The sequence below is a fragment of the Mustelus asterias genome, unplaced genomic scaffold (genome assembly GCF_964213995.1).
Source record: "Mustelus asterias unplaced genomic scaffold, sMusAst1.hap1.1 HAP1_SCAFFOLD_120, whole genome shotgun sequence".
Classification (NCBI taxonomy): domain Eukaryota; kingdom Metazoa; phylum Chordata; class Chondrichthyes; order Carcharhiniformes; family Triakidae; genus Mustelus; species Mustelus asterias.
Window position 1 is genome coordinate 684,519 of NW_027590159.1, and position 15,044 is coordinate 699,562.

General features: G+C 47.1%; 1 protein-coding gene across 2 annotated transcripts in view; it reads left to right on the forward strand.

Moving 5' to 3' along the window:
• The first annotated feature begins 1,976 nt into the window (after positions 1–1,976).
• The window catches only part of LOC144484618 (ER membrane protein complex subunit 4-like), a 32,120-nt gene continuing 19,052 nt past the window's right edge, over positions 1,977–15,044 (forward strand). Inside the window, exons 1-5 of one of the 2 annotated variants that reach the window (XM_078203093.1) lie at positions 2,088–2,177; positions 2,829–2,940; positions 3,146–3,299; positions 6,659–6,819; positions 7,837–8,276. In XM_078203093.1, coding sequence (XP_078059219.1) covers positions 2,098–2,177; positions 2,829–2,940; positions 3,146–3,299; positions 6,659–6,819; positions 7,837–7,872 — 543 coding nt within the window. In that variant the 5' untranslated portion in view covers positions 2,088–2,097 and the 3' untranslated portion in view covers positions 7,873–8,276. Of the gene's footprint in view, positions 2,178–2,828; positions 2,941–3,145; positions 3,300–6,658; positions 6,820–7,836; positions 8,277–15,044 lie in introns of those variants that run through there. The other variant, XM_078203092.1, reaches the window with a different exon arrangement.

Genomic DNA, 15,044 nt, shown 5'->3' on the forward strand with positions numbered 1-15,044 from the left:
TCCCGACTCCTAAACTCAATCCCTCAATTGATGAAGGTCAGCAGACCATACGCCTTCTTAACCACCTCCTCTACCTGCGAGGCCGATTTAAGAGTCCTATGGACCCGGACCCCAAGGTCCTTCTGATCCTCTACACTGCTAAGAGTCTTACCCTTGATATTATACTCCTTCATCCCATTTTACTTGTCAAAATGGACCACTACACATTTATCCGTGTTGAAGTCCATCTGCCACTTCTCCGCCCAGTCTTGCATCCTATCTATGTCACGCTGCAGCTTCTAACATCCCTCCAAACTATCCACAACACCACCAACCTTCGGGTCATCGGCAACCTTACCAACCCATCCCTCCACTTCCTCATCCAGGTCATTTATGAAAATGACAAACAGCAAGGGTCCCAGAACAGATCCCTGGGGCACTCCACTGGTGACCGACCTCCATTCAGAAAAAGTTCCATCTACAACCCCTCTCTGCCTTCTGCAGGCAAGCCAGTTCTGGATCCACAAGGCAACAGCCCCTTGGATCCCGTGCCCTCTCACTTTCTCGAGAAGTCTTGCATGGGGGACCTTATTGAACGCCCTGCTGAAGTCCATGTAAACTACATCTACCGCTTTTCCTTTGTCAATGTGTTTAGTCACATTTTCAAAGAACTCCACCAGGCTCGTAAGGCATGATTTGCCATTGACAAAGCTGTACTGACTACTTTTGAGCAGACTAAACTTCTCTAAATGTTCATAAATCCTGTCCCTCAGGACCTTCTGCATCAACTTACCAACCACTGAGGTTAGACTCACCGGTCGGTAATTTCCTGGGCTATCCCTATTCCCTTTCTTGAATTTAGGAACCACATCCGCAATCCTCCAATCCTCTGGAACCTTTCCCATCTCCATCAACGACGCAAAGATCATCACCAGAGGCTCTGCAATCTCTTCCCACGCCTCCCACAGTAACCTGGGATACATCCCACCCGGTCCCGGTGACTTATCTATCTTGATGCTATTCAAAGTTTCCAACACATCCTCTTTCTTAATGTCCACATACTCAATCTTTTCAGTCCACCTCAATCCTGTAGGACAATCACCCAGGTCTTTTTCCACCGTGAATACCGAGGTAAAATATTCATTGAGCACCTCTGCCATTTCTTCCGGTTCTGTACACTTTCTCACCTTCACATTTTATTGGTCCTATTCCTTCACATCTCATCCTTTTACTCTTCACATATTTATAGAACACCTTAGGGTTCTCCTTAATCTTACCTGCCAAGGCCTTCTCGGGACCCCTTCTGGCTCTCCTAATTTCTTTCTTAAGTCCCTTCCCACAAGCCGTAGACTCATTTAGATCCCTATCATCGCCTTGCTCTCTTTTATGAACTCTCTGAATATTCAATTCAGAATGAGGAGATGCATAATAAATAAATGTATTGATGTTAAATGTTGAATAATGAAACAAATACCTGGTAAAATAGATTGAGAATGATGCATTTACCACAGTGGTTCATTTTCAGTTTTTGTATCAGATTTCAGCATCCAGTTTTTTGCTTTTATTTATTCGCTCTGACCTGGGCCTCAAAATTCATTCAGGGCAATCGGAAATACTGGAATTTCATGAGAAGAAAAAGAGGAGCATGTTCTCCAGGAGCACCTGGAGAACGTGCAGACTCCGCACAGTCACCCAAGCCAGGAAACGAACCTGAGTCCCTGGTGCTATAATGGTTGTCCACAGAATGTGGGCAGCCATTAGCAGTCTTTTCCCCTGGTTTCTGTGGCTATGGCTCATCTTTCATTTCCTCACCCTGCAGTATAAATATCTCCCACTTTCTATTTCTTTTTGCTTTGATAAAGGGTCATCTGGACTCAATATTGCAAATATCTCTGACATTAAGTGATGTCCATCTGAAGGGTCGGAACAGATGTGCCCCTAAAAAAGATGACGACGATGTGGGGGCGGGGCTTTGGGCGGTGCACGCAGAACGATGAGGCGGCTGGGCTTGCACATGCGCATTGCAGCGGGAGTTTATGTTGACGGAAGCGCGCGGCTTCTTCTCTTGATCTGAATCAGATTTGAAAGGGGGGACGGTTAACGGTCGGCGGCGTTGTCATGGCGGCAGGGGCGGGGCTTGTCAAGCGCGCGCGCTGGCACAAGTGGACCCTCGAGCTTAACCTGAGTGGCAGCAGCAGGTGCGGAGGCCGCGCGGGAAGCCGGGGGCTCGAGTAGGAGGCAAGCCGGGTCAGCCCGTCTCTCCCGAGTGGAGGCCACCGCACACTGACCCGGGGATGTGGCACCAACCCAAAACTTCCCAACCCCGGGTTTTTCACGCCTCTTTTACCCCTCACCGAGCTCCTCAGCACAAAGCAGCCCCTCAAATCCTCTAGAAACCACTCAGACCCCACTTGGCATCTTTTCCCCAGGTCATGACCCTGAGATGCCCTTTTGGTTTCAGCCCCTCCACCTGATCAGGTGCCAACTGCGGTGGTGGTTGGAGGAACGATTGCTCGTTTCCAGGACCCGGTGCTGAACTGGATCTCTCTCAATGTCCCGCAGTGTTTGTTTTCAAGATACAATTTGGTATATTAGGTGATTTTTTGCTTTGTCCCGAAATGGAGGGTAAGCGGATTGGCACCCTGATTATCAATTGACACTAATCCACTTCTGCCATCCAACATTCCCATGGCAATTCAGTGGACACAACGGCAATCTGTGTTCGATGTTTGCCCAAGCTTTAGTTCATGCTGGCACTATTGCCACCACGTTGGGTCCTCAACAGAGAGACTCCCTCTTTAAACAAGGTCTTGAAAGGGTGACAAATTTGTGTTTTCTGTTTCTCATAGGAGCCATGATCAAAAGTGTGGCCAGAGAGACTCCATGTACCCAGTTGCATATTCGGACAAACAGCTACCGGACATCTGCGTCCAAGAAACAGACCGGATCCTGGTTGAGAAAGTAAGTTGGATTTGAATGTGTCTTTAGTGTGTGGCTGACAACGCCCCTGGTTTGTCCACGGTGGTGAAGTACCTTGGTGAACCACAGCAGCCTGTGTGATAAAGGGTTAATCATCATGCTTACTTCCAGGCCTGGATATAAGATCAGTATATGGCCTCCCCTAACCGGCCCCCTTTACTGATACCCTGCTCACTTTCTGTTTCAGCGCTGCTGGGACATCGCCTTGGGCCCATTGAAACAGCTGCCCATGAATCTGTTCATCATGTACATGGCTGGCAACACCATCTCCATCCTCCCTATCATGATGGTGTGCATGATGGCCTGGAGACCTATACAGGCCTTCATGTCCATGTCAGCAAGTGAGTATTGTATTGAATCTTCAGCTCAGAAACTGCTCTGAACCGGCATCACTTGAATGCAGCTTAGAATAGAGTTCTGGGAGTTGGGTAATTAAGGGAGTTAGAGAAGAAAGGGAAAGAGGTGCTGTTTTGCTTTCTAACTTTCTCAGCCGTCAGGAAGTGATCTTACTCTTCTACAGGAGAAGAAGCTAGATTTTTGGTGAGGATCTGCTAAGTGACTCAGGTTTATTCTATTCCTAAGGATTAAAATAGTACAGCAACTGGTGGTAAGGTTAATAAAATACTTAAAAACTAACATACTTGAAAACAAAAATAAAATATGTAATTGGATAAAATAATTAAATAGTTTATTCGCACACATTAAAGATGGGAGGACAGGTGATGTGTCACAGCTGCCGCGTGTGGGAGCTCCTGGCTATCAGTTTGATCCAGGGCAACCATGTCTGCAGTAAGTGAAGTTCGAGCAGCTCTGGTTCAGAGTTTATGAGCTGGAAGCTGAACTACAGACACTGCAATGCATCAGGGAGGGGGAAAGTTACCTGGATTCTTTGTATCAGGGAGCAGTCACACCTCTTGGCACAGGGTCTGCTGATTTGGCCAGTGGTCAGGAACAGGAGAGTGAGACAGATAAGGGAACTCACAGACAGGAGCCTTAGCCTTTACCATTGTCCAGCCAGTTTGAGGTATTTTCAGCTTGTTTGGATGAATGGGAGCTGCAGGATGGATGAGCCAATTACCCATGGCACTGTGGTACAGGAAGCCATTGTAGTGAGGGGAGCAAAAAGGAATGCAGTGATAATGGGGGACAGTATAGTCAGAGGGATTGGCACATTCTCTGCAGCAAAGAATGTGAATCAAGGCAGCTGTGGTGCCTGTCTGGGGCCAGTGTTCAGGACATCTGATCAGGGCTGGAGAAGAAATTTCAGTGGGGAGGGGAAGGTTCCAGTTGTCCTCGTCAATGTAGGTATGAACAACAGAGATAAAGAAGGAAGTTTTCAGTGTCGATATGAGGACCTAAGCACTAAATTAAGAAGCAGAACCTCAATGGTTATAATCTCTGAATTATTACCTGAGCCACATGCTAATAGGTATAGGACAGATCAGATCGGAGGGATGAATGCGTGACTGAAAGGCTGCGTTAAAGTTTATGTATTAGTGTCACAAGTAGGCTTACGTTAACACTGCAATGAAGTTACTGTGAGAATCCCCGAGTCGCCACACTCCAGTACATGTTCGGGTACACTGAGGGAGAATTTAGCGTGGCCAGTGCACCTAACCAGCACATCTTTCAGACTGGGAGAAAACCCGAGCACCCGGAGAAAACCCACACAGATACAGGATGAATGTGCAAACTCTGCACAGATAGTGACCCAAGGGGCGGCACGGTGGCACAGTGGTTAGCACTGGTGCCTCACAGCGCCAGGGACCCAGGTTCAATTCCGGCCTCGAGTGACTGTGTGTGGGGAGTTTTCATGTTCTCTGTCTATCTCCGGGTCCTCCGGTTTCCTCCCACAGTTCAAAGATGTGCGGGTTAAATTGATTGGTTATGGTAAGTTGTCTCATATGTCAGGGGGACTAACAGAGTAAATATGTTGTGTTACAGGGATAGGGCCTGGGTGGGATTATGGTCGGTGCAGAAGCGATGGGCTGAATGGCCTCCTGAATTGTAGGGATTCTAAGCCAGTATAGAACCGAGTCCCTGGTGTTGTGAGGCAGCGGTACTAACCACTGTGCCACTGTGCCGCCCTAACTGGTGTGGGAGGTGGGTTCTGGTTCATGGGACACTGACATCAGTACTGGGTAAAGTGAGATCTGTACCATTGGGACAGTCTACATCTGAACTGTGCTGGGGCCGGTGTTCTTGCGAACCCCATAACTAGGAAACTAGAGATGGTTTTAAACTAAATAGTGGAAAAGGAATCAAATTTGGGGCAAGGAATGAAATTTATATGAATGACTGGATGAAGGGATGTTTGGCAAATTTGCCGATGACACACAGATAGGTGGGAAAGTAAGTTGTGAAGAGGACATACCGAGAGTACAGAAAGACAGAAAGGTTCAGTGAGAGGGCAAATATCTGGCAAATGGAGTAGAATGTGGGCAAATGTGAGATTGTCCATTTCGGCAGGAAGAATGAAAAAGAAGCATTTTGTCTAAATGGTGAGAGATTGCAGAGCTCAGAGATTCAGAGGGATTGAGTCAGAGAGTCATAAAGGTTTACAGCAGGGAAACAGGCCCTTCGGCCCAACTTGTCCTCACCGCCCTTTCTTTTTTAAAACACCTAAGCTAATCCCAATTGCCTGCATTTGGCCCATATCCCTCTAAACCCATCGTACCCATGTAACTGTCTAAATGCTTTTTAAAAGACAAAATTGTACCTGCCTCTACTACTACGTCTGGCAGCTTGTTCCAGACACTCACCACCCTCTGTGTGAAACAATTGCCCCTCTGGACACTTTTGTATCTCTCCCCTCTCACCTTAACCTATGCCCTCTAGTTTTAGACTCCCCTACCTTTGGGAAAAGGTGCCCCTCATTATTTTATAGGCCTCTATAAGATCATTCCTCAGCCTCCTACGCTCCAGAGAAAAACGTCCCAGTCCATCCAGCCTCTCCTTATAACTCAATCCATCAAGTCCCGGTCGCATCCTAGCCAATCTTTTCTGCACTCTTTCTAGTTTAATAATATCCTTTCTATAATAGGGTGTCCAGAACTGCACACAGTATTCCAAGTGTGGCCTTACCAATGTCTTGTACAACTTCAACAAGACATTCCAACTCCTGTATTGAATGTTCTGACCGATGAAACCAAGCATGCCAAATGCCTTCTTCACCACTCTGTCCAACTGTGACTCCACTTTCAAGGAGCTATGAACCTGTACCCCTAGATCTCTTTGTTCTGTAACTCCCCAACGCCCTATCATTAACTGAGTAAGTCCTGCCTTGGTTCAATCTACCAAAATGCATCACCTCGCATTTGTCTAAATTAAACTCCATCTGCCATTCGTCAGCCCACTGGCCCAATTGATCAAGATCTGGGTGTCCGAGTGCATAAATCACAAAAGGCTAATATGCAGGTACAGCAAGTAATTAGGAAAACTAATAGAATGTTATCATTCATTGTGATGGGAATTAAATACAGAACTAGGGAGGTTATGCTTCAGTTGTACAGGTCACTAGTGAGACCACATCTGGAGTACTGTGTGCAGTATTGGTCACCTTATTTAAGGAAGTGTGCAAGTATGCTGGAGACAGTTCAGAGACGGTTTACCAGACTAATACCAAAAATGGATGGGCTGTGTTATGAGGAAAGGTTCTCACATGTTCCTGAACTTCCTGCTTTTCCATTCTCGCTCTCAGTCTTTAGGGTCCTGGGGAATTCGAATCAGCACTGGCTGCAGTGTCTCATCTACTTCATCGGCAACCTGCTGGGGTTGGCCCTGGCCATCTACAAGTGCCAGGCAATGGGGCTGCTGCCCACACATGCCTCTGACTGGCTGGCATTCATCCAGCTGCCCCAGGTGAGATCCGCACTCTGTATGTGAGGGGGAGCCAGGAAAATAGGAAGAGGAAACCATTTAGGGCTGTGGAGCCTGAGAGGTTGAGTAGATTGGGCCCAATTATTTTTATTCATTCGTGGGACATGGGCATCATTGGCTGGTCAGCATTTATTGTCCATCCCTAGTTGCTCTTGAAGGGCAGTTGAGAGTCAACCACAGGAAATCTGCCGCCCTTATCTGGTCTGGCCTACATGTGACTCCAGAGCCACAGCAACGTGGTTGACTCTCAACAGCCCTTGGGCAACTCGGGATGGGCAATAAATGCTGGCCAGTCAGAGACGCCCATATCCCACAATTGAACAAAAACAAATGAGGGACGGGGGAGGAGTGCAGTGAAAGTGGGGATATCCTTGGGAATTGAGAGATAGAAGGAAGAGTGTGGGGAAAGTCGGGATATCTTTGGGAATTGAGGGATAGAAGGAAGAGTGGGGGGAAAGTGGGGATATCTTTGGGAATTGAGGGATGGGGAAGACTGGGTAAAGTGGAGATATCTTTGGGAATTGAAGAATGGGGAGGAGTGCGGGGCAAGTGGGGATATCTATGGGGAAGAGTGTGCGGAAAGTGAAGATATCTTTGGGAATTGAGGGATGAGGAGGAGTGTGCGGAAAGTGGAGATATCTTTGGGAATTGAGGGATGGGGAGGAGTGTGCGGAAAGTGGAGATATCTTTGGGAATTGAGGGATGTGGAGGAGAGCAGGGAAAGTGGGATATCTTTGGGAATTGGAGGATGAGGGAAGACTGCGGGAAAAGTGGGGATATCTTTGGGAATTGGAGGATGAGGGAAGACTGCGGGGAAAATGGGGAAATCTTTGGGAATTGAGGGATGGGGAGGAGTGCGGGGAAAGTGGGGATATCTTTGGGAATTGAGGGATGGGAGGAGGACAGGGAAAGTGGAGATGAGGTTGATGATGAATAGTGGAGCAGGCTCGACAGAAGCTATTCCCACTCCGATTCTTACCACCTTCTCCTTTCACACAGAGAGTGGAGTACACAGGCGGGGGCCTGGTCCTGTGATAGTCCCACTCTCCTCCTATCGCTCACTGAGACACGGCCCGAGGACGATCGACACTGGATATAACCTGCCGTCTGGCTAACCTGAGACCAGGCTTTCTGTAGGTAACATGCCCTCCCATCACTGCCCCCCACGCACACACAGACAGACGTTGGCCCGTGTACCTGTGACCGATGTGGAATGGCCGGAGATATTGACAGCAGGGACTGTGTATTTTTTCACTGGGGATTCAGTTGTTTATCATGTTGACCCCCTTTGCTGAGCCTCGGATAAGGGACCTGTTGGAGTTGACGATGGGACTGGAGGTTCCTTGATCAGTCATTCCAGGCTTATCCTGGTGCCTCTCATTCTCTCTCTCACCCAGGTCAGAAGGTCACAGATTTGTGTAACCTGTTCCTGAGATTCAAGCTGCTGTAACAGGTTCTCCCAGGGGTCCCTCAAACCGTCTCTGAAATTAAGTTCCCTGGCTGTGTGTTGCATCGTGACTTGTGGGATCTTGCTGTGCAGTCACCATCTCTTCCGACAGAACGGCAGGAGGGAACATCGAAAGGAGGGAATGATTTAGCTCCTGTGCTTGTTCTGGGCTGTTCCAGAGCACTCTGAATCAACACAGCAGCTTCCTGTTTCCGAAACACAGTCACTGCTGTTCACCTGGGAAACCCGGCAGGCACTGCACACAGCAGATCCCACAAACTGTCGGATAACCACCAAATGTTAGGCTGTTTGAAGGATAAAGATCGACCCTCTGAAACCAGCGGGAGCTCTCCTTCGCTCCATCCAGTAGTGGCCGTGGGATTTTACTATCCACCTGACACAGCAGTGAGTGAGGAGGGCGGGGGGGGGGGGGGGGGGTGGGGGGAGCTTGGTTTCACTTCCTCAGCACTGACAGCTGGAGGCAGGTGATTGACAGTGTAGTGTGTGCAGCTGTCTGTGTGCCCACCTGGGCAGCATGGTGGCACGGTGGTTAGCACTGCTGCCTCACAGCGCCAGGGCCCTGGGTTCGATCCCAGCCTTGGATAAATCATAGAATCCCGACAGTGCAGAAAGAGACCAATCGGCCCACCGAGCCTGCACCAACAACAACCCCACCCAGGCCCTATCCCCATAACCCCCGTATTTACACTGATAATATCCCCGACACTAAGGGGCAATTTAGCACGGCCAATCCACCTCAAACGCACGTCTTTGGAGTGTGGGTGGAAACCGGAGCAACTGGAGGAAACCCTCACAGACACGGGGAGAATGCACCAACTTCACACAACCTGAGGCTTGATTTGAACTCAGGTCCCTGGTGCTGTGAGGCAGCAGTGCTCCCCATTGTGCCGCCCCTATGTCTGTGTGGAGTTGGCATGTTCTCCCCGTGTCTGCATGGGTTTCCTCCGGAGGCTCTGGTTTCCTCCCAAACTTCAAAATGTGCTGGTTAGGTGGATTGACCATGCTAAAGTGCTGCTTTATGTCACAAAATATGTAGATCAGAGTGATTAGTATGGGGTAACGGGAAGAGGGCCTGGGTAAGATGCTCTGTCAGAGAGTCAGTGCAGACTCAAAGGGCTGAATGGTCTCTTCTGCACTGTAGGAATTCTACGACTTTGTCTGTGAGCAGCCACGCTTGTGTCTATGAGTGAGTGTGTGTCTGTGTGGGTGTACACGCATTTCAGTTCATGTGTGTGTGTGTACCTGTGTGCGAGCACATACATGTTTGGTGTGTGTGTGTGTGTATGTTCGCTTTATTTAATGATTGTGTTTGAGTCGTTCCTCTTTGTGTGTGTTTGTGTGGGGAGGGGGGTGCGGGGAGGTGGTCACTAATCCTCCCCCTCCCCATTCTGAGACCACACCCGAAGCAGGAGTGAACCGAAGAGGCCGGAGGCGAATCGATAACCTCGAGGTGAGTGAGGAAACAGTCAGTGCGAGTTTGATGCTGCTGTGAAGAATGTGTAACGTCTTTTCACTGATTCTGTAACTGTGGAAATAAAGAGTTTCAGCAAAATGGGATAAAAGCAAATTACTGCGGATGCTGGAATCTGAAACCAAAACAGAAAAAGGTTTGTCAAAGGGTCATCCAGACTCGAAACATCAGCTCTTTTCTTACCTGACAGATGCTGCTAGACCTGCTGAGATTTTCCAGCGTTTTCTCTATTGGTTTCAGCAAACCGGGGCCTCTATGAAATGACAGCAGACAAAAACGAGACTCAGATTTCACTGACTCCACCAGCTTAAAACTCTCCTGTTCCACTTTAAACTCTGCAGCACTCTCGCCTTTTCTCTCCCACAATATTCAGGCTTCAGTAACCTGAGCTGCTGGTTAAATAACCGTTCCCTATTTGCTGACTCATTTCACCATCACTCCTGTTCTTCCAACATAATCCCTGATCCCCACTTCCACTGCTGAAGAACACTAACAGACATCCCTCCCTCCGTGTTCAACTCTTCAATGTTCAGCTTTTCGGTTGGGTAGGGTTTCAATTGAGAATCATAACACATCCCATTTCCAACTCCTCGTGGTGTCTGGACCAGATCAGGTAAATTTTCCATTAAAAGGTGTGTCTAATCCTTCTCCCCAAAGGCCAGCATCTACAAGGCACAACTCTTGTGTCTAATTGAATAAGCTCCAATTTTCTGAATTAGTGCAGCTCCAACAACTCGGGAAGCTCAACACCATCCAAGACACAGCAGCTTGATTGGCATCCTTCGACAAACATGTACTCCCTCCAACACTGACTCACGTGGCAGCTGGAGGTGTGTACCACCTACAAGGTGCACTGCAAGCACTCACCAAGGCTTCTTTGTCAGCATCTTGCAAACCCGCAACCTCTAGCACCTTGGAGAAGGGCAGCAAATGCATGGGAACATCATCACCTGCATGTTCCCCTCCAAGTCACTCACCATCTATACTCAGAGATTGATTACAATGTGAAATTCACTGCCACAGGAACAAGCTGGACAACTCATCGTTTAAAAAGGAAATGTGATGAGTACATGAGGGAAAGGAGATTAGAAAGATGAGCTGGAAGGCTGAAATGAGGGAGATGGAATGGGAGGTGTCTTGTGTGAAATATAAACACCAGCACAGACCAGTTAAACCGAACAATGTCTTTCTGGTCTGGATATTCATAGAATCCCTATAGTGTCGAAGGAGGCCATTCGGCCCATTGAGTCTGCACCCACCACAATCCCACCCAGGCCCTCTCCCCATAACCTCGTGCATTTACCCTAGCTAGCCCCCCTGACACTCAGGGCAATTTAGCATAGCCAATCCACCTAACCCACACATCTTTGGACTGTGGAAGGAAACCGGAGCAAACCTATGCGGACACGGGGAGAATGTGCAAACTCCACACAGACAGTGACCCAAGCCGGGATTCGAACCCGGGACCCTGGCATTGTGAGTTAGCAGCGCTAACCACTGTGTCACCGTGTCGCCCAAGAATGAGAGAATTCTCTGTGATTCAATGTAATCTCTGACCGGTTCTTGATCAGTAAGTTCCACCATTTGCACTGCGCCGGTCAGAGTATAACCTGATGCTGAGTAATCACACTGAGATTCTGTCATGTGTAAAATTACAAATTACAACATTGTCATTGAAATTGGTGCACAGAAATTTTCATCAATCAGATCCACTCTCAAAAATGTTCTCCCAAACAACGCACTCTCTCAGATCTTTTCAGCAAGGATCCACTTCCAGGATTTCAATCTCTCCTTTCACTATTCTTCTGCCTCAGATTATCACATGCACTCAAGCTTCCACACAATCTCTCAGGTACCCAGCCATATCAACAGAACACCACTGTTTCACAGGTGGTACCAAAGTCCCAACCTTAGGATTACTTCAGATTCTGGCTTTTTGCCAGCCAACTTCACCATGTGTGTTGCCTTTAACTGGAAGTCTCTCTCTCCCCCTTTCTTTAATTTCAGGGAACAGTATCTTGTTCAGATTCCCTTTGACTTCAGTTTTCCTCAGACTTTTTTCATTCCCTGGTTTCTAGAACTATCTGTTCTCCAACTTCTGGGACTTTCTTTCTTGCCCTTACTCCATTGTTCTGCCTAATGGTTCTGGCAGTTTCCTCTTCAGCTAACTCAAAAATTATTTCTGACCCAAAATGGCCACTGGTTGCCAAGTCTTTCCTTACCTAGTCTTTCCTTATGTGTGTTTTCACATTGTAAACTCTCTGAACACAATACAGGCACAGTTTGAAATGAAACCAAAACCCCATACATGCAAACACCTTTATTTAACATTAACCTATGAAAGTTTTAACCCTTCTGTGCACAGAAACACCAAATGAAACTCACTTAAATGTATATCTTATTTCTAATATCCAACAATACAAATATAGGTTCCTAAATCAACTGCTTGACAGAGAGAAACTAAAGAAAGATGAGTTTAGGGTTGGGCAAATTGTTAGACACAGTTTGACCCAATGGAAGCGAGGAAAACAGCAGAGGCAGCTGATCAGACTGTCTCAATCTTAGTGACAAAGGAGCTCCATGAGCTGTTGTCGGTGAGGATGGAGGAGAGAGGGAGAACCCTTCAAAAGGAACTAAAACAGAAAATGCTGGAACGGTAGGTTTTGTCTGCAAAGCGCACAATAAACAATACTTTTCACTGTATCCCAATCCATGCGACAATAATAAATCAAACAAAAAATCAGATCAAAATAAGATATTGCAGATACTGGAAATCGAACCTCAAAACTGAGTGGATCTCTTCCCAAACTCAGAGCAGGTGAATAGCCTCTCCCCAGTGTGAACTCGCTGGTGTACAGGGATTCTCTGAACCCCGTCTCACAGTAAAAGCAGCTGAATGCTCTCTCATTAGTGTGAACACGTTGATGAGACATCAGTTCTCTACAGCTTTTATAGCAGTTCTCACAGTCTGGGCATTTAAAAGGTCTCTCCCCAGAGTGAAGCGGGGGTGGTTGGAGGGTAGATTATGGAGTGAATCCCTTCCAAAAGTGTCCTGGACCAGAACCCATAAATTATGTTAGGAAGCCAGATTAGATCCAAACAAATTTTTCGATTTTGGCATAAATGTGAGGATCGGATGCTTCACTCCAGGAGTAATTCCACTGACAAATTAGGAATCTTTCATGGTAAAACAAACTTTATTTAACAACAGCTTGAATATAATTCCAAAAAATGAAGCAGCTTAACTATTAACAGTTGAACAATATTTAAAAGTGAAAGGAAACAACTTTAATTTCTAATTTAGCACAATTTCAGTTCCAAATATGCAACATTCCTCAGAGATGTAGATGCCACTTCAATTACAGTTAGAAACCATAAATATACTTGCTATAATGAGTATAGACTGTCCTGAAGCTTTCAGAGAGAAGACAAGTCTTAGAGCAGCTTGTAGAAACCCTCCATCTTCAAACAGTCCCCGGTGTGCTTCCAGCTCTGACAGGTAACTGAAACTCTCCTCACAGTCTGCACATTTTCATGGTCTCTCCCTAATTTGAAATCCAATCACAACTTGTGAATTCGCTGGTGCGTCAGAAGATTCGATGAGGTAACGTATCCCTTCCCACACTGCAAGCAGGTGAACGGCCTCTCTCCAGTGTGAACCCGCTGATGTATTGCTAGTTTAGATGACTGATTGAATCCCTTCTCACACACAGAGCAGATGAATGGCCTCTCCTCTGTGTGGATTCGCTGGTGTATTGCTAGGTTGGATGAGTGATTGAATCCTTTCCCGCACACAGAGAAGATGAATGGTTTCTCCCCAGTGTGAACTCGCTGGTGTGTCAGCAGAGTTGATGACCGACTGAATCCTTTCCCACACACAGAGCAGGTGAATGGCCTCTCCCCAGTGTGAATTCGCTGGTGTGTGAACAAGGTAGCTGACTGAGCAAATCCCTTTCCACACTGGGAACAGGTGAATGGCCTCTCCCCAGTGTGAACTCGCTGGTGTTTCAACAAAGTAGATGAGTCAGCAAATCCCTTCCCACACTGGGAGCAAGTGAATGGCCTCTCCTGAGTGTGAGTTCGCTGGTGTATCAGCAGAGTGGATGAGTGAGAAAATCTCTTCCCACATTCAGAGCAGGTGAACAGTTTCACCCCAGTGTGAACTCGCTGGTGTATTGCTAGGTTTGATGACTGATTGAATCCCTTCCCACATTGGGAGCAGGTAAACGGCCTCTCCTCAGCATGAGTCCTCTGGTGTATATTATGTAAGCTGGATAACTGAGTGAATCCCTTCCCACACTGAGAGCAGGTGAATGGCCTCTCCCCAGTGTGACTGCGTCGATGAGTGTCCAGCAGGGATGGGTAATGAATTCCTTCCCACAATCTTCACACTTCCATGCCATTTCCCTGTTGTGACTGCAAATATGTTCCCAAAGGCCAGATGATTGGTTGAAGTCTTGTCCACAAACAGAACACATGTACAGTTTCTTTCCACTGTGAATGGTGCTTTTTTCTTCCAATTTCAAAATACAATGATATTCAGGTTACAATAAATTGGCCGACTCGTCAGATTCTGATATTATGTTTTGTTTCAGTTTCTCAACTGCAAATCTTCCTCTTGTAAACCCCTGTGAAATTGATTTAAAACAGAAAAAAGTGAGTGAGAAAGAACCCACAAAAACAAAGGTGGGTTGTGAAATTGAGCTGAATGAATCTGCTAATATGTGGGGCCGCCGTGAGGAAAGGGTAACCAAGAAAGCTGCTGGATTGTCATACAAACCCAACTGGTTCACTGATATCCTTCAGGGAATGAAACCTGCCACACAGCCTGGGTCTACATAAGACTCTTTTGGCACTTTGGGAGGAGATAGAGAGAAGTAGGAGTGGCCGGGGTGAAGGCAAGGGATTTTATACATCTACAACTTGACAAGAACTTTGACAGAATCTCACAAACCCTCAACTCCACCAACTGGAAGGACCAAGATAGCAGATGGATATAAACACCATCACCTCCGAGTTCCTCCAACCCACACACCATCCTGACTTATCTGACTTCCAGTACTAAACGAACAGAAATTTCTTTCATATAAATACTGGGAAGACTGAACCCACTGTCTTCAGTCCCCTCTCCAAGCTCCACTTGCTCGCCAACAACTCTATCCCTCTTCCTGGCAACATGTCTGACCTGAACCAGGCTGTTCACAACCCTGGTGAAATATTTCACCCCAAGATGAGCTTCCAGCCACATGTCCACATCATCATCACTAT